Raw genomic sequence first — 24,470 nt, forward strand, 5'->3', positions numbered from 1 at the left:
GTATCCTGTATCCTGTATCATGTACCCTGTATCATGTATCCAGTATCCAGTATCATGCACCTAGTATCATGTACCCAGTATTTAGTTTGTATATATGTATGAAGCCAATTTTTTACAGATTGATTCTTGCTGAAGAAGTTTAAACCCTCTTACATGAACTGAACACAAAGGACAATGAATGAAAAATTGAATTTGAACGTTTTTTTTCAAAAATGGGATTTTTTTCGAAAATTGTACTGATTGTACAGATTTTTAAAAAAAATGTACGGATTTAAAAAAAAATGTACGGATTGGTTTAAAAAAATGTACGGATTGTACGGATTTTTAAAAAAAAATTGTACGGATTGTACGGATTTTTTTTCAAAAATTGTACGGATTGTCCGGATTTCTTCTGAAAATGTACGGATTTGTTTAAAAAAGTTTTGGCCACCCTGAATTTATCCTATCCTACCATTTTTTGTTTCTGAATTATAATATCGAATCAAAGTGTAATCAAGAATTATTCTCTGTGATGGCACAAAATGGGGGGTTGGGTTTTTGAAAAAGTGGGATTCCCTTTTTCCATTTTCAATAATTGGAAAGAATCAATTGTAAATATTTACAATATTAATAAGATGGCTGAATGATATTGGATTGTTAAACAGGGAGGAGATAACACAGATGGAGGTCAACCTATGCCAGGAGACTGATAAACTAGAGCAGACTAATCAAAGAATATCAGTTCTACAGACCAGGTACATATCCTCCCCTTCCTAGCTGTAGGTCAACCTATGCCAGGAGACTGATAAACTGGAGCAGACTAATCAGAACACAAATTTTATATATTTAGATGCACTGAACAGGACTCATTGTTGGAAGAAAACAGAGATATCATTTCTAAGGTATTGAAGCTTAAAACTCGAAATTTTTCTTTTGCAAGTTTCAAATCTAATATAAATTTTTTCAAGAATTTAAGAATTAAAAACCCCTTGACTTAACAAAAATATGGATTTTTTTATCAGCAATTGCGGTTTTCTATAAAAGTGACTTGTAGATATTTTCAAGATAGACAAGCGAAATTATCTTCCTCGTCGTCAGTACATTTATTCAACTTACGAGTTGTGGTTATGAAGCTTGTAACGACAAATAAAGACACAAATAGCAGATAAGGTTTCAGGGGTGTATATTGCTAAGAATTACCCCCTTTTCCCCTGGGGGTGGGGGGGGTATGGTTATTTTTCATCTTTCTTCATATTTTTTACTCAAAAATTTGTTCATTTTCCGATCAAAATCATTTATTTTCTCCAATTTAACATATAAAACCCTACGTAATGATTTTTCATTTTAATAAACACCCCTGTTAGGTTTTTTATGAATTTTTCAAAAGTATTTGCATAAGTTATTGATCAGTTAATACAATTTATGAAAATATTACAATTTATATTTGATAAAGCTGGAGGAGGTGAACAGTTTGCTGCAGGATAAAGAGAAAACATTGATAGATGAGATTTCTCTTCTTCAGCTCCAGGTAGATAATATTCTCATATAACAGGGAGATAAAGATAAATCATTGACAGATGAGATTTCTCTTCTTCAGCTTCAGGTAGATAATATTCTCATATAACAAGTGCTCGCAACGTTTGTTTTTTGTTGCATCAACCTTGTATTTGAAACTTTAATTTTTTAATGTCTTTAAAGTAAAATAATAAAAGTACAAGAGTCTAAAAAATTGTTTTAAGAGTTACATGTTCGATTCACAATGGTAACTAGTAAACTTTTGTTTGAGTAAAAGAATGGAGTTGTCCTTTTTCAATTTGCAGATTGATCATGTCCAATTGTGGTTTTCTATAAATGTGACTTGTGGATTATGCATCCTAAACAAGGGAAGAAAATCGATGATTTCAGCAAGATTGAAAAACGAAGATATCGTCCTCAATCCTCATTGTTAATCCACTTAATAGAAGGGATTGAAATCAACAATGTAACACTTTAAATTATGGGTCACTTGAAATTCAAGAAGATTTAAAGATTCGAACAAAAAATTCTGTGATGAAATACAACTTATAAATAGAAATTGATCCGTTTCAGTTTGATTTAATTATTGAAAAAATGAAGTATATACTATATACCATTTACAACATTTTATTCAAGGTTGAGAATCTGAAGAATAAAGAGGCTGAAGCTGACGATAAGATTAAAGAAATTAAGAATAATATTGAACAACTCAATGATAAACTTGACGCTGAGAATATTCTCTCGAAAGAAAAAGATGAAAAGATAAAAGATCTTGAAACAACTATTGCGGAGATTAAAGTGAGACATGAAGAAGGTTTAAAAGCAGCTGAAGACACCAGGGAACAGTTGGTTCAAGCACAGTCTGCTGTGGCTTTACTGGAAGCAAAGTTAAAGGGGTTAACCAAGGTAAGTGCATCTTTTTCACAGAATTTTTTGAAATAGTATTCCTTAAACCTAATAAATGAAGAAAGAAACATATTTTACAAACTTTTTTTTTTAAATTTAAATTTTAAATTTAAAAAAAAATAGTTGCAAATGTTTTAGCAAAAACAATAATATTATGAACATCATAAAATCGGTAGAAACAAAGATAGATCATGGTTAAATGTTTTCAAGATTTCCCCCCTCCCTCCCCCCCTTCCCTGCAGAAATTGAATATCAAAATGCAAGAGGCAAACGTACTTTTTACCACAAAATTTATTATTTTCCCCAATTCAGCAAATACATCCGCCCAGAATATCTGGAGGTATAAATGTTGTACAAAAAGAGAGGGCCAAGAATGATTTTTCAGTAATGTCTATATAACCTTGTAAGATGATCGTCAAAATATTTTGGAAAACATTTTGACTGCTCATAACTTCTTGTATTGTAGGATTTGGAGTCAACTAATGGTGAGAAAAGTACTCTTGAAGAATCTTTATCTAAGGCAGAAATACAAGTTTTGGAACTTGAAAACAAAATTATGGAGCTAAAGGTAAGCCTTGGAGAAAATTAAAATTGTAAAGGGACTGTAAAGTGAAAATGAAATGGGGTATAGACTGAAACCTGAGAATTTTAGGAGTTGAATAGGGAGGAGATTGGGGATAGGGGATACACTGGAGCTAGTAACCTAGAGTAAACTAGGATATATTCATGTTTAGGTGAATAGGGAGGAGATAGAGGATAGTTTACTGGATACACTGGATCTAGTAACCTAGAGTAAACTAGGATATATTAATAATTAGGTTAATAGGGAGGAGATAGTTTACTGGATACACTGGAGCTAGTAACCTAGAGTAATCTAGGATATATTCATGTTTAGGTGAATAGGCAGGAGATGGGGGACAGTTTACTGGATACACAGGAGCTAGAAACCTAGAGTAAACTATGATATATTCATGTTTAGGTGAATATGGAGGAGATAGAAGATAGTTTACTGGATACACAGGAGCTAGAAACCTAGAGTAAACTATGATATATTCATGTTTAGGTGAATAGGGAGGAGATAGGAGATAGTTTACTGGATACACTGGAGCTAGTAACCTAGAGTAATCTAGGATATATTCATGTTTAGGTGAATAGGGAGGAGATAGGAGATAGTTTACTGGATACACAGGAGCTAGTAACCTAGAGTAATCTAGGATATATTCATGTTTAGGTGAATAGGTAGGAGATGGGGGATAGTTTACTGGATACACTGAAGCTAGTAACCTAGAGTAAACTAGGATATATTCATGTTTATTTGAATAGGGAGGAGATAGGAGATATTTTACTGGATACACGGGAGCTAGTAACCTAGAGTAAACTAGGATATATTCATAATTAGGTGAATAGGTAGGAGATAGGGGATAGTTTACTGGATACACGGGAGCTAGAAACCTAGAGTAATATAGGATATATTCATGTTTAGGTGAATAGGGAGGAGATAGGGGATAGTTTACTGGATACACAGGAGCTAGTAACCTAGAGTAATCTAGGATATATTCATGTTTAGGTGAATAAGGAGGAGATAGGGGATAGTTTCCTGGATACACTGGAGCAAGTAACTTAGAGTAATCTAGGATATATTCATGTTTAGGTGAATAGGTAGGAGATAGGGGACAGTTTACTGGATACACAGGAGCTAGAAACCTAGAGTAAACTATGATATATTCATGTTTAGGTGAATAGGGAGGAGATAGGAGATAGTTTACTGGATACACAGGAGCTAGTAACCTGCCTAGAGAGTAAACTACATGAACAGTTTGTACAGCACAAGTAAGTGGATTTATAATGGTGGGGGAGGGGATTTATAAGCATTGATTTGGTCAGTGATCCGCATCATTTTAGCTAGCTCCCTGGCTCCTCAAAAATATGCAGATTCGAATTTAAATGTCAAAATATTAGCCAAAACATTCGAGAGAGAGAACTCTTATTGCTCTCGTAAAATCCATTTAAATGAGATTTAATTGAACCCTTCTTAATAATTGAAGAGTAAACCACGTTTCTACAGAAAAATTATTGAAAAAAGAAGAACAAAAATTGAAAATTTGTTTTTGTTGAAAAAAATAATTAAAACGTTAAGAAATATTTAAAGGCTGGATCCGGATACAATATTTCACGATAGTACCGATGCAGGATCTGGATCCGCATCAAAATGAAATGGCTCCTTAGCAATAGTTTATCCTGATTAACACCATTTTGTTCAGTTTCTTATCAAATCTGTTTAAAGTAACTAGATTTTTTTAGAGATTTTATATTGGCCAACTACTTTTTTTTTAAAGCAGGGGTGGGGTTCCTGATTTATAATCAATGCCCTCGATCCAGATCCGTTTGATCCGCAACATTTTTTCTTTCTGGATGCGGATCCGCAAAATATTGCCGATCCAGGGGTCAAAATATAAACAAAAACCCCAAATCTGAAAAGAGAGATTATAAAAATTGTTCATATCTTTATAAGGTTCATCAAGTTTTAGCATAAAAATAAGCGAAAAAAGAGGATTTTTTTTTCATAATTCTCCGTTTAAAAAATCAGTAAATCTTTCAGAAATGTTCATTAACCAGATCCGGATCTATTGTTTGCCTGTGCTATCCGCATTTAAGCCAAAATCAAATGGATCCTGAGCACTGTTAATTAATTATACTGGTTAAGAATGTTTATATTAAGATCCGAAGAGGATAGGTTGTGTGGTGAGCTGAGGAGTGCTCAAGGTACCCTGGAACAACTGAAGAGAGAACGAGGCAACCTTATAGAGATTAATACAAGCCTTTCAAACCAGGTTATTTTAGTATTGATATTGTATTTCTGGAAGAAAGAAAAAAAGAAAAAAATTGTGTTGGTATGCAGTAAATGTCGTATTCTTAAAACTTCGTCCAGAACTGTATCAATCCAGGCACAGCTCAATCTAACTTTGCTATCAATATCAAATCAGACACGATCTCATCAGCTATCAGTGTCAACATGGACACAAACTTGTGATCTATCAATGCCAAACCTCTAGGCACGATCTCAGCTCGTATGTTTCGACTAGGTCCAAAGTACTCCAAACACTGTATTTAAAGCGGAGTCTCTAATCAACTAATCCGTGTTTAAAAAAGATATGTTACATGTTAAGTTCTTTTACGTATTTACAATATTACGCAAATATATATCATCGTAGTTAAGCTAATCACTATACGTAGCTGCTACAAGTTTTGCGTATGTGTGGATTAGCGCAGTTAGATTTACAGACAATGTACAACGCAATTTATCTAGGCATGTTCAATTTGTATTTATTAATAGCACCTACAGAACACGCCTTGAGAATGAAATCGTTATTTAACTTTTAAGCACAGATAATTACTAATAAGAAAGTAATTAACCACGAACAGGCAAATATTTTCAAACAAACAATAAAGTAGTATATAGAATATGTTTTGTCCCATTTAAAAAATTAACTTTCCTCTGCAGACCATCCTTCTGGTGAAATTTATAACCTAATTTATTATCATACTTACGTTACACAGCAGGTCTCACCCTTTTGATTAACCTAGGTGTCTGAGAGCCTGCATGCTATTGCGAACCTACAAGATAGAGAGAAAACCCTGGGAAAACAATGCCAGGTAAGGGTGCAACAAAAAGTTGACTATAATACTGTTTTTCTTTGGAATATAATTCCACTATCATCATGATTACAAAGTTTTTGTCTTTGGAATTTAAATGTGTGGAGGAGCAAGCAGGATTTTGAGGGTGGGGGGGGGGGATTTATTTTGACAAACAGGTAAACGTTAAATGAGTTTCAGACAAATGTCACTTTTTTCTGGAGTTAAGACCTTGATATTTTCTTGATTCCGATATTTGGTGCAGGAGTACCAGGTGCAGGTGGAGGTGTATGAGGAGGAGGGGGAGAGGGAGAGAATGAGGCTGCAGGAGGCCGAGGTGGAGGTGTTCAGTCTCCAGGCTGAACTTGAGTCTGCTCTGACAGAGATCGGAGAAATGGAGGCAGAGAAAATAATTCTTAGAGAAAGGCAAGAGAGTAATAAAGTAAAAAATAAGAGTTTTCATCCCCCACCACACCACCCCTTCCCCCCATTTCCTGTCTGGGCTAGCTAGGTTCCAGTTTATGATCAATGTCGGTGTTAAGGTTCCAGTTTGTGATCTATGTCGGTGTTTAAGTTCCAGTTTATGATCTATGTCGGTGTTAAGGTTACAGTTTATGATCTATGTCGGTGTTAATGTCCAGTTTATGATCTATGTCGGTGTATAGGTTCAAGTTTATGATCTTTGTCTGTGTTAAGGTTACAGTTTATGATCTATGTCGGTGTTTAGGTTCCAGTTTATGATCTATGTCGGTTTTTAGGTTCCAGTTAATGATCTATGTCTGTGTTAATGTTTCAGTTTATGATCTATGTCGGTGTTTATGTCCAGTTTATGATCTATGTCGGTGTATAGGTTCCAGTTTATGATCTTTGTCTGTGTTTCCAGTTTATGATCTATGTCGGTGTTTAGGTTCCAGTTACTGATCTATGTCGGTGTTTAGGTTCCAGTTTATGATCTATGTCGGTGTTAATGTTCCAGTTTATGATCTATGTCGGTGTTTATGTCCAGTTTATGATCTATGTCGGTGTATAGATTCCAGTTTATGATCTTTGTCGGTGTATGGGTTCCAGTTTATGATCTATGTCGGTGTATAGGTTCCAGTTTATGATCTATGTCGGTGTATAGGTTCCAGTTTATGATCTATGTCTGTGTTTAGGTTCCAGTTTATGATCTATGTCGGTGTTTATGTCCAGTTTATGATCTATGTCGGTGTATAGGTTCCAGTTTATGATCTTTGTCTGTGTTTAGGTTCCAGTTTATGGTCGAGGAACTTGAAAGAACAAGAACGAGTTCCCACCGGGCTCTGGAGGAGCTAAGGAAACCAGTTCTACATCAAACAATATTAAAACTTAATTTAAAAACTTTTTTTGCTTCTAATTTCTTTTAAACCTTTCCAACTTTTGATTTGAATAAATTGGTTGATCAGGGAAACTAAAACTGTTGGACGTGAGCTGTATTGTCGGGTTCAGGACCTGGAGAAGGAGCAGGAGAAGCAGGATCAGGAGCTCAACATTTGGAAACAGCGCTCTCATGACCAGGAGCAGGAGGTTCACCTGCTACGGGAGAACGTGGGACATCTTGAAGGACTCAGGGACAATCTGGAGATTAATGTTTCAGAGAAATCTGATCTTCTTCATGAACTCAGGTTCAAAGTATAATTTAAACTACGAATTTGCCATTCCGAAGTTGTTAAATATAGTTTTGGTAAAACTTCCGTAATCTCTTAGTTTTGAAAATCTTAAATGTTTTAACATAAAAATCTTCTTTTTTAAAAAAGAAGAAGAAATACTTTCGGAAACTTAGCTTCAAGTAACTTTACGTATAATTTACAGAACGATTTACTAGGTTCCCTTAAGAGCTTTGTCTAATCAATTGATTTTTTTCTGTTTACGTTTACGTTGGGCCGTTGAGCCTCTGATTCTTACAAAGAATGCCTTGAGCCATATCCCTGCCGAGTATGATTTGGGTTGGGTTGGGTTGGGTTGGGTTGGGTTGGGTTGGGTTGGGTTGGATTGGGTTGAGAAGTTGAGCTGAGCTGAGCTGAGCTGAGAGGTGACTTGCGCTTTTTTGCTTATAAGAAACCATGTAGAAATTATTAGAATAAAACGCGTTTTAAGAATGACGTTATTTTCCAAATATTTTGATCAGATTTAGATTTCAAGGGTACCATTGTAAACCAGGCATTGATAGCTTTGCCTCGAGGATCACTTGAAATTACGCTTACAGTCCCTTTTATTATTAACAAAATGGAAAATGTTTTCATCAAAATATAAACAAATATAAACAAAATCTAATCTGAATATGAATTAGGGATGAAATGAACAGAATTAGAGTGGAAATGGATTCAAACAAATCTAAATTGGAGGAAGCCATTAAAAATAATCTCAGGTAAACCTTAATTCCACTTTTACCTCCTCCTTCAATGTTTTTTACCACTGACCTGTGAATATAAAAAGGAAGAAAAAAAACTAGCAAGAAATTCATTGTTGAATGTTGATTGCCGATATTCATTCTCAAAAATATTTGGTCTGTTATAGATAAGACCTTTTCAGTCAGCAAAGTAAAGTTTTTTATTATTTACCAAAAATAAGAAATAAATGGAATTCTTAAAGATAAATTTATTGCGTAGATTGAAAGGAAACCTTGAGGTGCGTCAGGAAGATTTGCGTAAACTGCGTGAGATGAATGAAGCCCGTGACGCAGAGGTTGCGCAGTTGAAGGTGCAGGAGGAGCAAATGAGGTTGAGAGAGGAGGAGCTGGTCACTATGGTGGCAGGACTAGAAGTGCAGGTTAGTTTTATTTTTTTTTATTGAGTTGTATTCAATATTCACAATAGTACCATTCCAACCCTTTTCTGAATAGGAGTTAGGTTAAAAAATTCCTTGTTTTTTTTTCCATAAAATTGGTAGTTTTCAATCATAGTATCTTCATAATGAATTGTAGATTATGCAGCTGAGACAAGGAAGGAACTTTACAGAATATGTCGCTTTTGCATAGGGTAACGACAAACTCTTCCTAGTTATTTCTCGATAAAGTATTTGATTGTACCATTGTGAATTGGTGAAATAACAATTCAATTTAACGATCATTTAAAATTCCGTTATTTGAAAAAAAGTTTTTTACCTTAAAAAATGGCATAATCCTAGTTTTATATACAGCGCACACGATTCCAAAGATATACATTTTCACACATCGAAAGACAACTGTACGAAATTAACACTGTCTCTTAATATGTTTGTTTTCCTGCAACTGTAAATTTATTAATTTCTTTTTTCCAACCAATTAAAAAGGCCATTAGAAAACTATATTCATGGCAGAGTACTTAGTTTAACCTTGGAAACGTCATATTTAAATAGTTTCAGGACGCCTCTTTATAGTCTCACTTCCGGTTTCAGGTCGTCTTTATAGTATCATTTCCGGTTTCAGGTCGTCATTATTGTATCATTTCCGGTTTCAGGTCGTCTTTATAGTCTCATTTCCGGTTTAAGTTCGTCTTTATAGTTTCATTTCCGTTTTCAGGTCGTCTTTATACTCTCATTTCCGGTTTCAGGTCGTCTTTATAGTCTCATTTCCGGTTTAGTATATTCACTTCGAGTTTGACGTGTGGGTGTAGGACATCATCCCGAACAATCTGAATTAATCTGATTTGATTTGATAGTTGCATAGTTTATTATGTAAAAGGTTGAAGAGAAGCAGATGCTGGTGAAGAACCTGACTCAGGACCGGGAGGAGAAGGAGATCATTAGAATGAAGGAGATGGAGATGTTGATGAATTTAAGGTCAGTTCTCATCATTGCGTAGGATCCGGATTTAATGGGTAAAATCTGAACTGTGCTGATTTTGAATGGTTCATCATAATATATTCCATTTTTCCCCTGCGGATCTAGGATCCAGATTCGCATCAAAATTAAATGAATCCTAAGCAAGGGCGTATACAGAAATAAATGTAGGGGGGGGCAAGATTTGCGCGAAGCGCAAAAAATTTTTTTGCCCCCCCCTAGGAGCTCCAAGGGGGGGGCAAAATTCGAACTGTAAATTCATAACACTTGGCTTCTTGGATATCAGGCATAAGTATAAGATACTTAAAAGGCACACATACAGTCCAAATAATTACCTTCTAAGCATTGTTTCTAAAAAATCGACATTTTATTATACTTTTATAGGTATATTTAGTATTTAAACTAGAGATAGTAAAAGACATTTTTGAAAATAAAAACTTAACTTAAACTTAAAATCTATGAGATGAAAAGAAGTACAAAGGTCCAGAAAATAATTATGACTTGTAAAAGTTTCTGTTGTGAAAAAAAGTAGGAGTACAGTTGCTGCAATCTAAGAATGAATGATAACTCAAGGCTTATAAATAACAGTATTTGATTCATGATAATTATTAATCAGCAATTCACAGATACCAGTCACAACGGCAACTTTTAACAGACTCACATCACTACTAAACAAGACTAGCATATAATGTAAAGTGTGTGAGCTGTACAAATGTATGCAGACTGTGTGTTCTCTGAACCCAACTAAACTCTGTGTACTCTGTGAACTTAAAAGTTAAAATTAGGTTAGGTTGGTTAGGTTAACTTGGTTACAGCATGAGCACTGCACTGTAATTATATATATTTTAAAATTTTGATTTTTTATAATAATCATGAAAAGCAAACTTATTTTTTTTTTGTGTTCTTCACTCTTCAGTTAAGATTTGAAAAGTGTGAAAGGCTTGCAGAATTCTAGGGGGGGGCTACGCCCCCCCCTTTACAAGTCTAGGGGGGGGGCACTGCCCCCCATGCCCCCCCCCTGTATACGCCCTTGATCCTAAGCACAGTTCTCAATACAGTTGGGAATTTGGAAGAAAGTCAAGACGTTGATTTAAAGATTTTTAAATTTTAATTTCAATAGTAATCTTATTTTTATGACAAATGACGCTGGAAGCGTAATTTGAAGTGGCACTATTGAAACGGTGACATTAACAATGGTGTTGATGCAAAAGATGCAATGTTTTTAAAGATGCATTTTTAAAATTGAATCGTTGATGGGAGTGCCCCGTGAAATAAAAATTCCAATGATGAATTGCTAACCTCTCCTCTAACTATATGCAATCTGATGTCCAGATGCTTTAAACTATAAATTGTCCTCGGTTCATCTAAATAGCTAAAATTAAAATATCTAAGGTATCAGTAACCAATCTAGGAAATAACATGACTTAAGAAACATATACTCAGCCAAATGTACTATTAGTCGGAATTGAATCCACAAAATTAAAAATTAATTGAAATTGACTTTGTCATGAATATCGATAATAAAAATGGTGATGAAAATGAAAATGAAAATGCTTGCCTTGACTTGACCGTTAATATGTCCAAATCAAATCAATTCGTATCGAATCATAATATATAAATAAGCATTCTTAATTGCCTAAATATCTGGTATTCACTCAGAAGTTCGCTACATAAAACAAATCTATTAGGTGGGTACCCAACATTTAGATTTAATAAAAGGAAATAATGTTTGACAATTAGCTAGTGAAGGGTATTTCAAAATGATACATGGCTCAAATACGGTCGCGCTGCTGCGATCTTTTTTTAAGAGAATCATAGTTTTACCAAAACTTCATTCCGTACAGCAAAAAGACATAAAAAAGCGCGTAAAGTTGATTGGAAATTCAAATGCAAAATACAGATCGGGCTGAAAATCCAGAGGTTGGGAGAGAATTGAAACTCTAACCCAAAAGAAGAATGCCTCAAGCCATCCCTGAAAAATATGATTTGATTTGATTTGATTTGATTTGATTTGATTTGATTTGATTTGATTTGATTTGATTTGATTTGATTTGATTTGATTTGATTTGATTTTGATTTGATTTGATTTGATTTGATTTGATTTGATTTGATTTGATTTGATTTGATTTGATTTGATTTGATTTGATTTGATTTGATTTGATTTGATAGATCTGAGGTAGAGGATCAGAAGAGTGCCTTGCAGATGATGGAGGAGGCTGCAGCCAGGGGGGAGAGTGCGCAGAGGTCAATGGAGGCTCAGCAGAGGCTGCTCTGTGAAGCTGAGGCTAAATCAGGTTGGTCTTCAGATTTTTAAAAATATTGTTCACATGGCTAAAAATTGTATCGTGTGGCAAAACCTTTATATTCAGTGAGGACTGAAAACTTCGATCTAAAAACTTGAAGATGTTGGCCCCAACATTTTTTACAATTTGATGAGAGAAAAGCAGATTTTGTTAAATTTTAGTTAATTATGATAAAATATTATTTTTAGCTGCTTCTGAGGAGGCAGTGGAGCAATGGCGTGCGAAGCTCCTTGAAGCTGAGAATATGCTTCAGCAGCTGGAAGAAAGGTTGGAGCAGCTTGAACAGGAGAATAAGCAGCTTCAAGAGATCATTGAACCGTTTAGAGATCAGCTAGAGAGCTTCGAAATAGAGAAAAATGCGCTTCTTTCACAGGTATTAGATTAAACAATTGGATAGGGGGTGAAGGGGTTATATGGTAGAATTTACCAAATTCAGAGTATCATCCGTTTTGATCGAAGAAAGGAGTAAAAGATGATTTATAATTGACAATTTTTTTTAATAGAGCGAGCAGGCCCAAGATGAGGTTAAGAAATTGGCAACTCAGTACGGTAAACTGCTGGGACACCAGAACCAGAAGCAGAAAATACAGGTTAGTGTGCACACTGTACAGTACGGTAAACTGCTGGGATACCAGAACCAGAAACAGAAAGCATAGGTTAGTGTGTACACTGTACAGTACGGTAAACTGCTGGGACACCAGAACCAGAAGCACAAAATCCAGGTTAGTGTGTACACTGTACAGTGTACAGTACGGTAAACTGCTGGGACACCAGAACCAGAAACAGAAAACACAGGTTAGTGTGTACACTGTACAGTGTACGGTAAACTGCTGGGACACCAGGACCAGAAACAGAAAGTATAGGTTAGTGTGTACACTGTACAGTACGGCAAACTACTGGGACATTATAACCAGAAACAGAAAACTTAGATCATCTGCGGAAAACTAGAGAGATCATATTTTGAATAAATGTTGATTGTTGATAATAGAGTGGTTATTGCATCTAGGCAACAAAAGTACTGATTACTCACCTCTACTTTTTATTCCCAATCCTAATTTTTGCAACAGAATTTTGCACAACTACAAAGTTTTAAGATGTATGAAGTAATCGAGGTTGAGGCAAGTTATCACTTCCATTCCTACACATTTCATTATTTTAATAATTAATATAATGCTTAATTAGTTTTATTGTAGCATGATGTGAAGATAAAACAGGAGAATGTTGAACTAATTAGTTTTATTGTAGAATGTTGAACTAATTAGTTTTATTGTAGCATGTTGTGAAGATAAAACAGGAGAATGTTGAACTGATTAATTTTATTCTAGCATGTTGTGAAGATAAAACAGGAGAATGTTGAGTTGAAAACTGAAATATCCCATCTGAAGGAAACTATTGCAAAGTAAGGAATTTAATATGATTATTGCCGTAAATTAAACTCTCTACTTCTATTAGAGTTATGTAAATATTCTTCTTCTTAACTTGTGAAATAAATAATTCAAAATACAGTTTATTAAGATTGTATCAAAAATATTTTTTTAACCGCAAGGAAAATTGTCTGTATAGGCTTCTAACCAGAAAAAAAATAACATTTGTAATAGAAAATTTTAGAAAATTAACTGGGATAAAGTGACAAAAAAACTATAAGCTTTAATTTATTAATTTTATTCATTCAAATATGCTTTTGGTCGCAATTGTAGATTTTTTTTTTTTAAATAATCATCTCACTTTTGAATGAAGAGATATCACCAACATTTTGTGAATTAAAAATAGTTTTTTTTTTATCCTCAGGTTTCAAGGACTAATTTTGTTAACATTGAGTTGAAACTTCTTCTTTGCAAAGTTTCAAATTTAATAAAAAATGCTGCACTTTTTTATTTTTCCGACTTTGAACCTTTAAATTGATTTCATTTTAAATAAAAGTCTTAAGATTGAAAAAAGAGAGGTGCGGAGATGCCTTTTATTTTGCTTAACATCGTTTATTTCAACCTCTAATTTTCTCAAAAATATTTTCAGAAATAAGAAAACGATCAGTAGACTTGAAGACAAATTGAACGAAGGAGTTCGAAGGTTCGATCCACGGCTCTCCTTTCAGACTCCCTCCAGGGGGGGCAAGGAGAACTTGATGACCCCCTCTAAGGAGGGTCTACCAATGACCCCCATGGGACCTCCCAAAGATCTTTTTAATAAAAGTAGAAACAGCTCTTCAAGGTTAAACTTTTTTAAATCTTTATTTTTTTATTATTTTTTATTCTCATTTTTATTCTCATTTTTATTCTCATTTTTATTCTTGTTCACTGTAAATCTGGATGCCGAATTTTAAGAATTTAAACTGCGTCATGGTTGTTTTCACTTAAAAGTGTTACGATATTTGAGCTGGCGCTCAATTTGAACCAATTTTTGGTGGATCAGCGACGCTGTATGAATTTTTAAAATTCGGCCTTGGGTTTAATTAATGATGTTATTAAATTATTAAAATTTAAAGGATATAATTGGTCTAAGATATTATACCCTTACCTACAGAGTGTAAGGCTGTTAAAGACTCGTTTACTCATTCTATAAATATCACTTTCTTAAAATAAATGATAATTGTTAAGTTGTTGCAGAAACTTTTCGTCTAGTTAGTAGTTAAAGGGTCTGTAAGCGTAATTTCAAGTGACCCTCCATGCAAAGATGGCAAGTAGTAATAAGATATCAATTTTTATAATATTGAAAACTTAGAATTTGCTGTTGTGGCCGACCACTTTCTGGAAATGCCAGGACTAGGAGAACTTTGTAGTTATTGGTTTAAGAATGTTAAAGTAGGTGTCGACTAAATGTCAAAAATAAATTCCAATATCAATGACGACTTTGCTACTGTCATGTTTCGTGTGTTACTGTCACTTAAATTACGCTTACAGTCCCTTTAAACAAATCTTTTTTCTTTAGATCCTCGACAAGTTCACCTTTAAAGAGCAAGAATTGAAGAACATCTATTATCCCGTAATTATGTACAAATTTATGATTATGTACCCCGTGTACACTGTACAGCAATGTTTACTTCTACTAGTTGTATACTGAAGTGTATATACATGAACCCAGTTGTCGAAACATCAATTATTATTATGTTCTCTAAAATTAGAAAGAACTTTACTAGTTTTATATATTTTCGTGAAATCTCCATGTAAGCCAATAGTTCTTATTTTTGATATTATTTTTTTCTTCAACTCATCTTATCCATTCATTTCTGATAAATAAGACTTCGAAAATATTTTTAAACGCATATGTACAAAACTTGCTTCAGCATAGTTGCATATCATGTATTGTAAATTATATTGAATAAAAACGTAACTTAATAATCTTTAAATCAAAATCAGTTAAGAAAGAGTTGACACTAGAGAAAGGTTGGATTTGTGACTGAATTTAAGAGAGGTGGCTGAACTTCTTACAATCGTTTCAAATCCTAATGAATCTTAAACTTTGAATCGGTGATTCAGGATTTGAACCGGCGGTATGTAGCTCGGTGTCCTGGCATTGTTGACCTTTTTATTTCAACATTTTAAAGATGCTATTTTAAGTTTATATTATATGGATTTTTAAGTACATTTTTGTAACTTTTTACATGCAAATTATTTTTACCAAGGGTACATATTTCTTCTGGTTTATCAACAATCAAAGTTTGAAATATTTAAGTTTTACATAATTCGGTTGTAGATATATATCTATTAGAAAATTGGGATTTATTGTAAAGATTCAATTTTTTTCCAAGAATGTCGGGTATGATTTGATATTTTTTACTTGTTTTACTAGTATTTTTATAAATATTAAGCTGTCCCTTTTAGGAATCGAGACACATTCAAATAAAATCATTTTTACATGATGGTTTTGGAATTTAATTTAGCGAGAAAATTGGGTGAATTAAAACCATTTAAAAATATTGTTTTCTATTTTCAAACATTAAAAAAATGAATATTCTTTATTGTAGAAATGTTTATTTTATGGCCTGGATCCGTATCGATTGTATTATCTGTTGCGCAATTTTAGAGAATTGCTATCTAATCCCGATAATAAATAAATGACAGGGTTAAGTAACGTAAATCTTTATTAATAAATACAATCTTCTTAGAAAGGGTTCCGTTCAGTTCACAGATTGATAACAGCACAGCGGTTTCAAAAACTAAATAAACCTAATGTTAGTGTATATAGCAAATTTGAGCAATAACTTTGCTATATTAGCAATGTTGGCAGTTAAGCAATACATGCTTAACCCAACGCAAGGTTAGACTCGCGTATTAGTAATGATGGCTAACCTAAGATTAGACTTCACCTATTGTTTATCAATAAAAGCAATAAATGTGCTTTTCGCTTAGCTTATAAGCAATTTAAGTGAAAAGTATCTCTTTAGGACTTTGTAGACTATTTGTATCCAGTCTAAATAAATGTTAGGGAATTCTAATTCATGACAATCACCCTATTATCCCATGAACTATCAGTCATGAACCTAATTGCTATTAAATACCAATAATTCTAATTCATGACAATCACCCTATTATCCCATGAACTATCAGTCATGGACTTAATTGCTATTAAATAGCAATAATTGTGTGTTATCCAATTACACACTAAATCAGCAATTAAACTCAGTTTATGGCAATAAGTTTGCTTTTACTTTATTGGAGCAATAATCTTGCCCAATAAAACGGTTAATAGGAACTAGTCCCAACTGAGCAATTTAACTCTATTTTGCTTCTAGCCGGCTTCGTTGAAGCCAAATCGCACGATTAATAAATCCTGCCAGGTGGATTTAAGGCTAGATTATCTACCCTAGTGTTTCATTAGAGGTGTAAATCGTGCTATTAACTTTAATGCCACGATGTCTTAATAGCACGATATGTAAATCCACCCGCACGGGTGGATTAACGCTGGTTTATCTACCCTATATCCTACGATTAGTTTGGTTTGGTTGCGAGGTTTCGTGAATTAAAAGAAAGTTGTTTTTCGCTCTTGCCGCGTCTACAATTTTAAACAAAAACAAAAACAAATAATTATTTTGTGATTCCGAGCTTTTTTATTTAATTGAAAGAATCGTATGGCCAGACCAGCAAACCAAAAATCTACAAAGAATTATAAGGGAGCTGGATGGTGGAAATCTAAAGAAACTGCTGGATCAGCCGACGCATGGCCAGGTAAATTTTTTCTCCATAAAAAACAGTATTTGGATATTACACCAATGTCTTGAATACTATATTTGTTAAATTAAAGTGTTAAACCTCCGTGGCACCTATAAATAACACAACTTTTTAAATTAAAATATAAATCTTTTCATTTTAAGTAAATACAGGGTGTTCTCCAATTCCCATGTTTTTAGGACACCCTGTATAATCCGTGGTAACCAAACCTAACTAAATCCATTTTTTTTTTTAGACAAGACAGACTTTAATTCTTAATGCCTACTGGAGCTGGGTATACTATGAGTTCAGTACTCTCTCCATCCCAGCTGGATTTCACGTTTCATTGAAAAAAATGAAAAACAAGCACAAGAAGTAAGTTACATTTAAAATTAAATATTTGTTATTCTTGCTCATGTGATTTTTCAGGATATTTTATTTATTCAAATGAAAACAAGCATATTTCAAAAACACATGATTGGCATGTGTGTTTATTTTTGTATTGTTTAGTTTGTCTACTACTCCTGGAGTTTCGAAATATAGAGACCAAATCTCCCAGGAGAACATAGAAGAGATTATTCGGACGGACAGAAGGGCGGGAAATCTGGTGAATAAACTTCGAAATGTTACTGGGGGAGGAAGAGAGGTGGAATGTGTGCCTCCGCTGGATGCGGAAATATTTAGGTAAACAAATTGACTATCTTCAATCTTAATGAAGCAATTTCTATGCCCAGTTTTAAAATCTATTTGTTTTCAATTTTGTAAATCACAGTACAGTGAGACCCACAAAAGCGTGGAATAGGAAAACGACAATTAAGCAATCTTATGTATTATAAGCAAAATAAGACTAGATAATCATGTACAGAGAGTGACATGTGTTTTTTTTAGAGATGAGGAGAATATTAGAAACAGGTTTGGACCGATCGACATCGGGTATTCTACCTTCTCATCAACTCAGCTAAGCCAGGAGGAGGAGGAGGAGGTGGAGTCACAGGATTTATTGGCAACGGCAATTTCTCAAGGAATTAATTTTTTCTACTATATTAGGAAAATACATAGATAACAAGAAAACTGTAGCATAGGATGACGACATTAAAGCAATACTGAATTTAAAATTATAGCTTTTAACTTATATTAAATAAAAAAAATAGTGTATTAGGCACATATGTAAAAAATTAATTTCAACAGAGATGCCGTTCTTGAATCAGAAGGTGGAAATCTCCATACCCTCCCCCCCAGTGAACTATTATGCCAATTATGGAATTGGTATCGCAACTAATTCTGGGCAGGCAACAGCCACAGTAAGTTCGTCTGCTATTGATCGAGCGTGTGCTCTGACCAGAGCTTGCTTTCCTGCAAGATATCTAGGAGATGAGATAGCTCAAACTCAAGCTCCAGCTCCAGCTCCAGCTCCACCTCGAGCTGCACCTCAAGCTCCAGCTCCAGCTCGGGGTAGGGCTCGAGTGCCAGCTCCGGCGGTAGGTCCTCTTCAGGAAGCCATAGACAGAGTGGCCAATCGTATTGGAAACAATGCTGCTCTGGAGGAAGCACAGATAGCTTTAATCCAAGCTCAAACTAGAACTGCTCAAGCACAGGAGGACAAATTTCGTCAGGATGCCAGGCTGGCAGAAATAAAGACAAGAAGGGAGGAGGAGCTGATACATCAAGAAGCCGAATTTCATGCTAAAAGAATGAAACTTTTTGATAATTACTCTGATGTCCTTAAGGTTAACTTAATAGAATTTAAAATTTTTTTTTCTTGGGTGTTCTAATGCTTGATATCTCTTTTAATTTCTGCCCCCCCCCCACACACCTTTTCCTTTTGGAGATCTTTTTTTTCCCAGAAGTAATGTATAATTTTATTCTTAAACCTATGAACCTTAATCTTATCAATAATGGGGACAATACACGGTGAGTAAAAAAAAATGTGATTTGTGGCGCCTGGTGCAAAATTTTACCTTTTTTTGTGTAACTCTCCTGGTTGGTGTTTTTTCACTATTTTTTAAATGGGGTGATTAAAGTACCAAAAAAAATTACATATTTTCAAAAAATATTGAAAAAACACAAACCAGGAGAGTTGCACAAAAAAGGTACANACAGGGTGTCCCAATAAACATGGGAATTAAGAGACGACTTGAAAGTCCTCTTAAAAGTCGTCACTCCTCAATTCCCATGTTATTGTACGTTCTTGTCATTAAAATGAGTTAACGTTAAGGACAAATCGGACAAGCGGCCAATTAATTTACCAAATATGTAAATTAATGTAAATTTTTTTGTTTAAACTGCGAATTAAAAAGAAAAAATCAAAAAAAAATGTAAATAGATGTATATTTTTTTGAAACTGCAAATTAAAAAGAAAAAATCCAAAAAAAAATATATGTATTTAAATACTTTTTTCAAACATACGGTCGTTGTTAACAGATTTGATTAAAGCAAAAAAAAAATAGTTAAATATTCAACTTTTTAAAAATTGTTTTCTTTACATTTGAGATTTCACTATAAATCATACAACTTTTGGAACAAATGCATTTTTATACATTTATTTTTGACATCGTGCATTATAAACTTTTGTAAAAATGGTTCTATCTTTTAAACATTAGAGAATATCGTTGTATTATTTTTGTATTAAATATTTGCCAAACTGAGAAATGTGAATAAAGTATTTAATTATTTCATCCTTATTTTTTGTTCGTGTTTAGTTTTTGAAAACAAAATTGCCGATCATGAAAATTTGAGCCATTTTGAAGAAAAAAAATTGAGCATGACATTTTATTAGCTCAAAAATTAATGGCAAACTCTGTTGTCCTTTCACTGTTATCTCACACTCTCATTAAAATTGAACAACAAATTGACAGCATGGGGAAACGATGTGACAAAAAGGTCACACGAAAAACCCCACCTTTATTATAAACATAATTATCTCAGACAAGAATTTATCGTCGGGCACGTCTTCAAATCTCGGCTTGAACACGATGGTTGGCCATCTTAACGAGCTCCTTCCTAGTTGGAGTATTATCCATTGATAATCTCCAATTATCTCTGGCGGCCATTCCCTGCTCGCGCCTCTGCCTGGGGTTCAGCTGGTTCACCAAGTGAACCTGTCCAGCAGGGATTTCATCGTAGTCCTGATGATAATCTTCCTCCTCAACTTCTTCATGATAGTTGGGATGATTATTTTGTGGAACCTCATCTCGGTAATCCTGTGCTATATTGTGAAGAACTACACATGCCTGAACAATTCTTATGGAGTTTAAGAGGTGGGATCTGATAAATTTAGTTATGGGAAACCTCCTCTTTAACATCCCATAGATGTTCTCCGTCATCTCAACCCGTGCTTGAGAATGCCTGACATTGAACAGACATTTGTTGTCGTCGGCCCTAAATTAAAACGGTGTTTTAAGAATGTACAAAATGGTCAAAACATACAGAGTAACCCTATATCATGTTTAATAACCTAATTTTTATTTAAAGAAAAAATTTGTGAATTATGTTTCAAATATTTTTATTATACCTGGACTAATCCTCCGAGTAAGGGGTCATCATAACCTCTGTTTGAGGATAGGCGCTTTCGCCGAGAAAAAACCGTTGGGGAAATCTAGTCTCCAACCAACCTTTTCCCTGCGACATGCTACAGACTGCCGCATCATGAAAAGATCCAGGGGCAGTTAGAAGGATGTCATAGATCCTCCTGTCGAATCCTCCAATGATTTGTGCATTGATGCTGTAGAGTCCTTTGCGATTCAGAAATCTTTAGCATCTTTGCCCTCAGGGATTCCTCGAGGTTTCTCCAGGAAAGGGATGTGGCAACCATCCACACCTCCAATTACGTTGTTTAACTTGTACTTTTTGAATACTTCTGAGATGTGTATGGTAAAGGTACCTATCCACACCTCCAATTACGTTGTTTAACTTGTACTTTTTGAATACTTCTGAGATGTTTTCTCTCTGTTGTTCTGAAGATGGCATGCACAGAAACCTTCTCCTCACCTCATCTGTTAGGAGAGCATTAACGAACCTGGCAACAATTATGAAATCAAAACAAAAATTTAATTGGGAAGAAATACCAAAATAGAATTTGTTGTAAGCTATTTAATTTATTTGGAAAATTTTAACTTAATCCATCGAAAACTATATTTACCTCTTCATATTCTTCCAGGCTGTACTTAGGGCGGTACCACAGGTGTACCCACCAACCCAATAAAAATGGCCCCCGGCCATCATTTCCAAAGCTGAACAAACAATCAGCTCGGCAGAAATAGGCAGTCCACGATTTGAATCACCAAGGTCAAGGAAGGGTTTGACCAGCTCAACAACCTTATGAAGGTTCGGCCTGTCGAACCGAAACCTAAAAAAAGAGTTCAATAATTGTATAGTAAGAACCAGATAACTGTAAAAAATGATAAAGACTATTTTAAGACATAACTTTCACTACAAGTAGTCTTCCTATTGAAGAGTTTTCTGGTTATGACTGTATTATATGAAAATTGAAAGATAGTCGAGTTGTAAAAATGCAAAAAATTAAATTTAGTCAATATTGAAAATAGGAAATTTTGATGTTCATAATTTTGTTGTACTTGCCTTGCCTTAAACTCCCTCTCATTCTGAATATCTGTAAAAGGATCCAGCCTGTTCCTTCTCCTAAACATTAACAGTTAATTAATAACTCTAAATAAAGAGAATTTAAAGAAGAGATGAAAATTTCAACAAATTTTAAACTATTAGTGTCACTTACCAGATAGGAGCTCTTCTTGGCTGGTTTACTAAATCTTGAACATCCTGAAGATCTTGAAGATCTTGAAGATCTCTTAAATTTTGTAGTTCTTGCAGATCTTGTCTTCGCTGCTCTGCAATAGCAGCAATTATATCCATGCTAATTTCTGAAAATTAAAATGTACTTTCTCAAAATAATAACTGCAATTATAATTATATAATTATAATGATTGTGAAGCGGAAAATAAATAATTTTTACTTATGATATTACTTATTTAATTCCTTATCATTAAATGGAAATTTAAAGTTAACGAAGGTCGTCTTTGATTTGCAAAACAAATCTGTGGAAACCATTGCGCATGTGCTAAAACTAACAGTACGGATGAAAAAGGCTAGATAATCGCAGGATTTAACGGATGACTAATGAAAGCATCAGCTGTTTCAGGGTAGATTTAGGGTAGAAATCCAGCCTCCATTTAGGGTGGATTCATGACTGATGAAACAGTACTTCCGAAATCGTGCGACAAGTCTAAAACGTAGGATAAACCTACGATTTATTAATCGTAGGTTTATCCTACGATTAAGATACTTGTCAGACGAAGTGGCCTTCTATTAAAGCAATCGGTTGCATTAAATGCATTACTTAGCAGAGAATAAAAGGTTTATCCTTACTTGTTTCGCTGATCGGGGTTGAACAGAGCTAGGGTAGATCCAGCAGGGTCTTGAGCAATAAGTTTGCTTAAGGAGAGCAATAAGTTTGCTTGAGGATACTGCTGAACCGATATAAACCACAATGAACAACAACACACGTGCACGCTTGCTAAATTAAAAGTATATAAAGTGCAAGAACAAAAAGATAAAATATAACCCAATATGCACTGCTCAAATAAGAATTTAGTTTAATAAGAATATTGAAAAAAGTTAAAAGAAACAAGAAAATCTTCCAAATTTAAAAGTTTTAGAACGGATCAAAAAACGACGCTTTTGGCATCAATGGGTTAATAACTATTTCACTGTTTAAAAAGATTTCACTTGTAAATAAAGCCGTAAATACGAGCCTTTAATATAAAATTCTACCTCAGATCCGCCGATTTCACAAACTAAATCCAACTAAAAAATGAAAGAAATCCAAATTATTAATTAAAATATATTAACAATTCTAACCAATTTGACTCTATGTGGAAAAATTTGCTCAATCTTTCTAACCTGGTAGTGAGACCAGATGGCCAAGAGTACTGCACAGAATTTAGTGCAAACTGGTTTAAAGTTGTAAACAAACAGTAAATAAACAAACAGAATATGTAAAAAATATTGAGAATATTATTATTCAGAACCAAATCACGAATTTAATCAAGCTATTTATGGGATTGCTCTAAACTTACAAAATTCGCTAAGGGACTGTTATCAATTTACAAAACCGCGTTCCAACAACATTTAACAAATTATTGAGAACCATTAAATAAATTACACAACATTATCCAGGGTTCGCATTAATGACATGGATCCTAAGCACTGAATAAAATGAAATGTATCCTAAGCACTGAATAAAATGAAATGTATCCTAAGCACTGAATAGAATGAAATGGATCCTAAGCACTGAATAGAATGAAATGGATCCTAAGTACTGAATAAAATGAAATGGATCCAAGACACACTGAATAAAACCATGACACACTAAGTTAAAATATATATTTAGTATAAAAAAGACAATTTTAAAATTTGATTTAGTTAATCACAGAATACAACTTATAAGACAAATATAAATTTGTACTTAAAAAATATTTTTATGAAAGATAATGAAATTATTTAATATGATATATAATTACATGACAAAAACTTAGATTTTCAACGGTAAAATTTGGCATAAATAAATATGCTGTAGCGCATAACTTCTAAATATTTTATCTTGATTTTATTTCAATATTGACGAAAATGGATTTAACCTATTGGGTTTTCCGCGAAGATAATTTTATTTAATTTAATCATTCATTTTCTCAGGGTTTACAGATACTTTTAAGAATGGCAGATTACAGATTTTCACGTGCTTGATTTTTTTCCCTTCATTTTTTAGAAGTGACTTCAGTAATTTTAATATTTGAATTCTTTCGAAATTTGTAGGTTTATAAATATCAGTTAAAACTAAGAAATGTAACAGAAAAATTATGTTTTCGATGATTTGATAACTTTACTCACTATACCTTCCCGCTAATCGGAATAACTCTTATACTTTTTTTTTACTTTTAGTTCAAAATTTAAACACTGAACAGTGAACAAACTTTTATAATGACAAAACATATATTATAACTATAAAGCATGAAGTGTTGCAACTAAAACGCCGTACATTTTATTTATGTTTTTTTAGATTAAACTATTCATCATATATTTGGTGAATTAATTGTTATTGTTACTTAAGAATTATTTCATTTAAAGGAGCAGGGGAGGAAGGCTAACCACAGCGATTTCTAGCTACATTCTCCTCATTTTCTCGCGAATTTTAAAACTT

The 24,470-nt window shown here is 33.8% G+C and overlaps 4 protein-coding genes across 4 annotated transcripts in view; 2 read left to right on the top strand and 2 right to left on the bottom strand.

Moving 5' to 3' along the window:
• The window catches only part of LOC111707650 (hyaluronan mediated motility receptor), a 30,000-nt gene extending 14,747 nt beyond the window's left edge, over nt 1–15,253 (top strand). The window contains exons 19-38 of the mRNA XM_023480783.1: nt 645–734; nt 830–881; nt 1,433–1,507; nt 2,131–2,400; nt 2,867–2,968; nt 4,136–4,230; nt 5,120–5,231; nt 5,986–6,054; nt 6,299–6,459; nt 7,280–7,348; nt 7,458–7,676; nt 8,342–8,419; nt 8,661–8,820; nt 9,713–9,810; nt 11,980–12,104; nt 12,302–12,486; nt 12,617–12,703; nt 13,439–13,512; nt 14,127–14,321; nt 15,039–15,253. Of these exons, the coding sequence (XP_023336551.1) occupies nt 645–734; nt 830–881; nt 1,433–1,507; nt 2,131–2,400; nt 2,867–2,968; nt 4,136–4,230; nt 5,120–5,231; nt 5,986–6,054; nt 6,299–6,459; nt 7,280–7,348; nt 7,458–7,676; nt 8,342–8,419; nt 8,661–8,820; nt 9,713–9,810; nt 11,980–12,104; nt 12,302–12,486; nt 12,617–12,703; nt 13,439–13,512; nt 14,127–14,321; nt 15,039–15,075 (2,353 nt within the window). The 3' untranslated portion in view covers nt 15,076–15,253. The remainder of the gene's footprint in view (nt 1–644; nt 735–829; nt 882–1,432; nt 1,508–2,130; nt 2,401–2,866; nt 2,969–4,135; nt 4,231–5,119; nt 5,232–5,985; nt 6,055–6,298; nt 6,460–7,279; nt 7,349–7,457; nt 7,677–8,341; nt 8,420–8,660; nt 8,821–9,712; nt 9,811–11,979; nt 12,105–12,301; nt 12,487–12,616; nt 12,704–13,438; nt 13,513–14,126; nt 14,322–15,038) is intronic.
• A 1,921-nt stretch (nt 15,254–17,174) lies between these two features.
• LOC111707660 (uncharacterized) lies at nt 17,175–19,262 on the top strand. Its single transcript, XM_023480793.1, has 4 exons — nt 17,175–17,275; nt 17,514–17,632; nt 17,768–17,941; nt 18,146–19,262. Exons 2-4 carry the CDS (start codon nt 17,613–17,615, stop codon nt 18,318–18,320), a joined length of 369 nt encoding a protein of 122 aa, XP_023336561.1. The 5' UTR covers nt 17,175–17,275; nt 17,514–17,612; the 3' UTR covers nt 18,321–19,262.
• Nucleotides 19,263–20,105: 843 nt separating this feature from the next.
• On the bottom strand, nt 20,106–21,116 carry LOC111707659 (uncharacterized). Its single transcript, XM_023480792.1, has 2 exons — nt 20,769–21,116; nt 20,106–20,635 (listed from the first exon to the last, which is right to left on the bottom strand). Exon 2 carries the CDS (start codon nt 20,578–20,580, stop codon nt 20,209–20,211), a length of 372 nt encoding a protein of 123 aa, XP_023336560.1. The 5' UTR covers nt 20,581–20,635; nt 20,769–21,116; the 3' UTR covers nt 20,106–20,208.
• LOC111707651 (uncharacterized) lies at nt 20,774–23,299 on the bottom strand. The gene is made up of 7 exons (XM_023480784.1): nt 23,174–23,299; nt 22,640–23,077; nt 21,990–22,134; nt 21,836–21,895; nt 21,396–21,602; nt 21,138–21,272; nt 20,774–20,978 (listed from the first exon to the last, which is right to left on the bottom strand). Exons 3-7 carry the CDS (start codon nt 22,124–22,126, stop codon nt 20,774–20,776), a joined length of 744 nt encoding a protein of 247 aa, XP_023336552.1. The 5' UTR covers nt 22,127–22,134; nt 22,640–23,077; nt 23,174–23,299.
• Nucleotides 23,300–24,470: the final 1,171 nt, after the last annotated feature.

The sequence above is a fragment of the Eurytemora carolleeae genome, unplaced genomic scaffold (genome assembly GCF_000591075.1).
Source record: "Eurytemora carolleeae unplaced genomic scaffold, Eaff_2.0 scaffold783, whole genome shotgun sequence".
In the NCBI taxonomy this organism is placed as follows: Eukaryota; Metazoa; Arthropoda; class Copepoda; order Calanoida; family Temoridae; genus Eurytemora; species Eurytemora carolleeae.

Coding starts and splice junctions, on each gene's coding strand:
- LOC111707660 (XM_023480793.1), top strand. CDS start 17,613: ATGAAAAACAAGCACAAGAA. Junction 17,633..17,767: donor ATGAAAAACAAGCACAAGAA/GTAAGTTACATT, acceptor TGTATTGTTTAG/TTTGTCTACTACTCCTGGAG. Junction 17,942..18,145: donor CTGGATGCGGAAATATTTAG/GTAAACAAATTG, acceptor TGTTTTTTTTAG/AGATGAGGAGAATATTAGAA.
- LOC111707659 (XM_023480792.1), bottom strand. CDS start 20,580: ATGACGGAGAACATCTATGGGATGTTAAAGAGGAGGTTTCCCATAACT.
- LOC111707651 (XM_023480784.1), bottom strand. CDS start 22,126: ATGGATATAATTGCTGCTATTGCAGAGCAGCGAAGACAAGATCTGCAA. Junction 21,896..21,989: donor CCAAGAAGAGCTCCTATCTG/GTAAGTGACACT, acceptor GTTAATGTTTAG/GAGAAGGAACAGGCTGGATC. Junction 21,603..21,835: donor GAGAGGGAGTTTAAGGCAAG/GCAAGTACAACA, acceptor CTCTTTTTTTAG/GTTTCGGTTCGACAGGCCGA.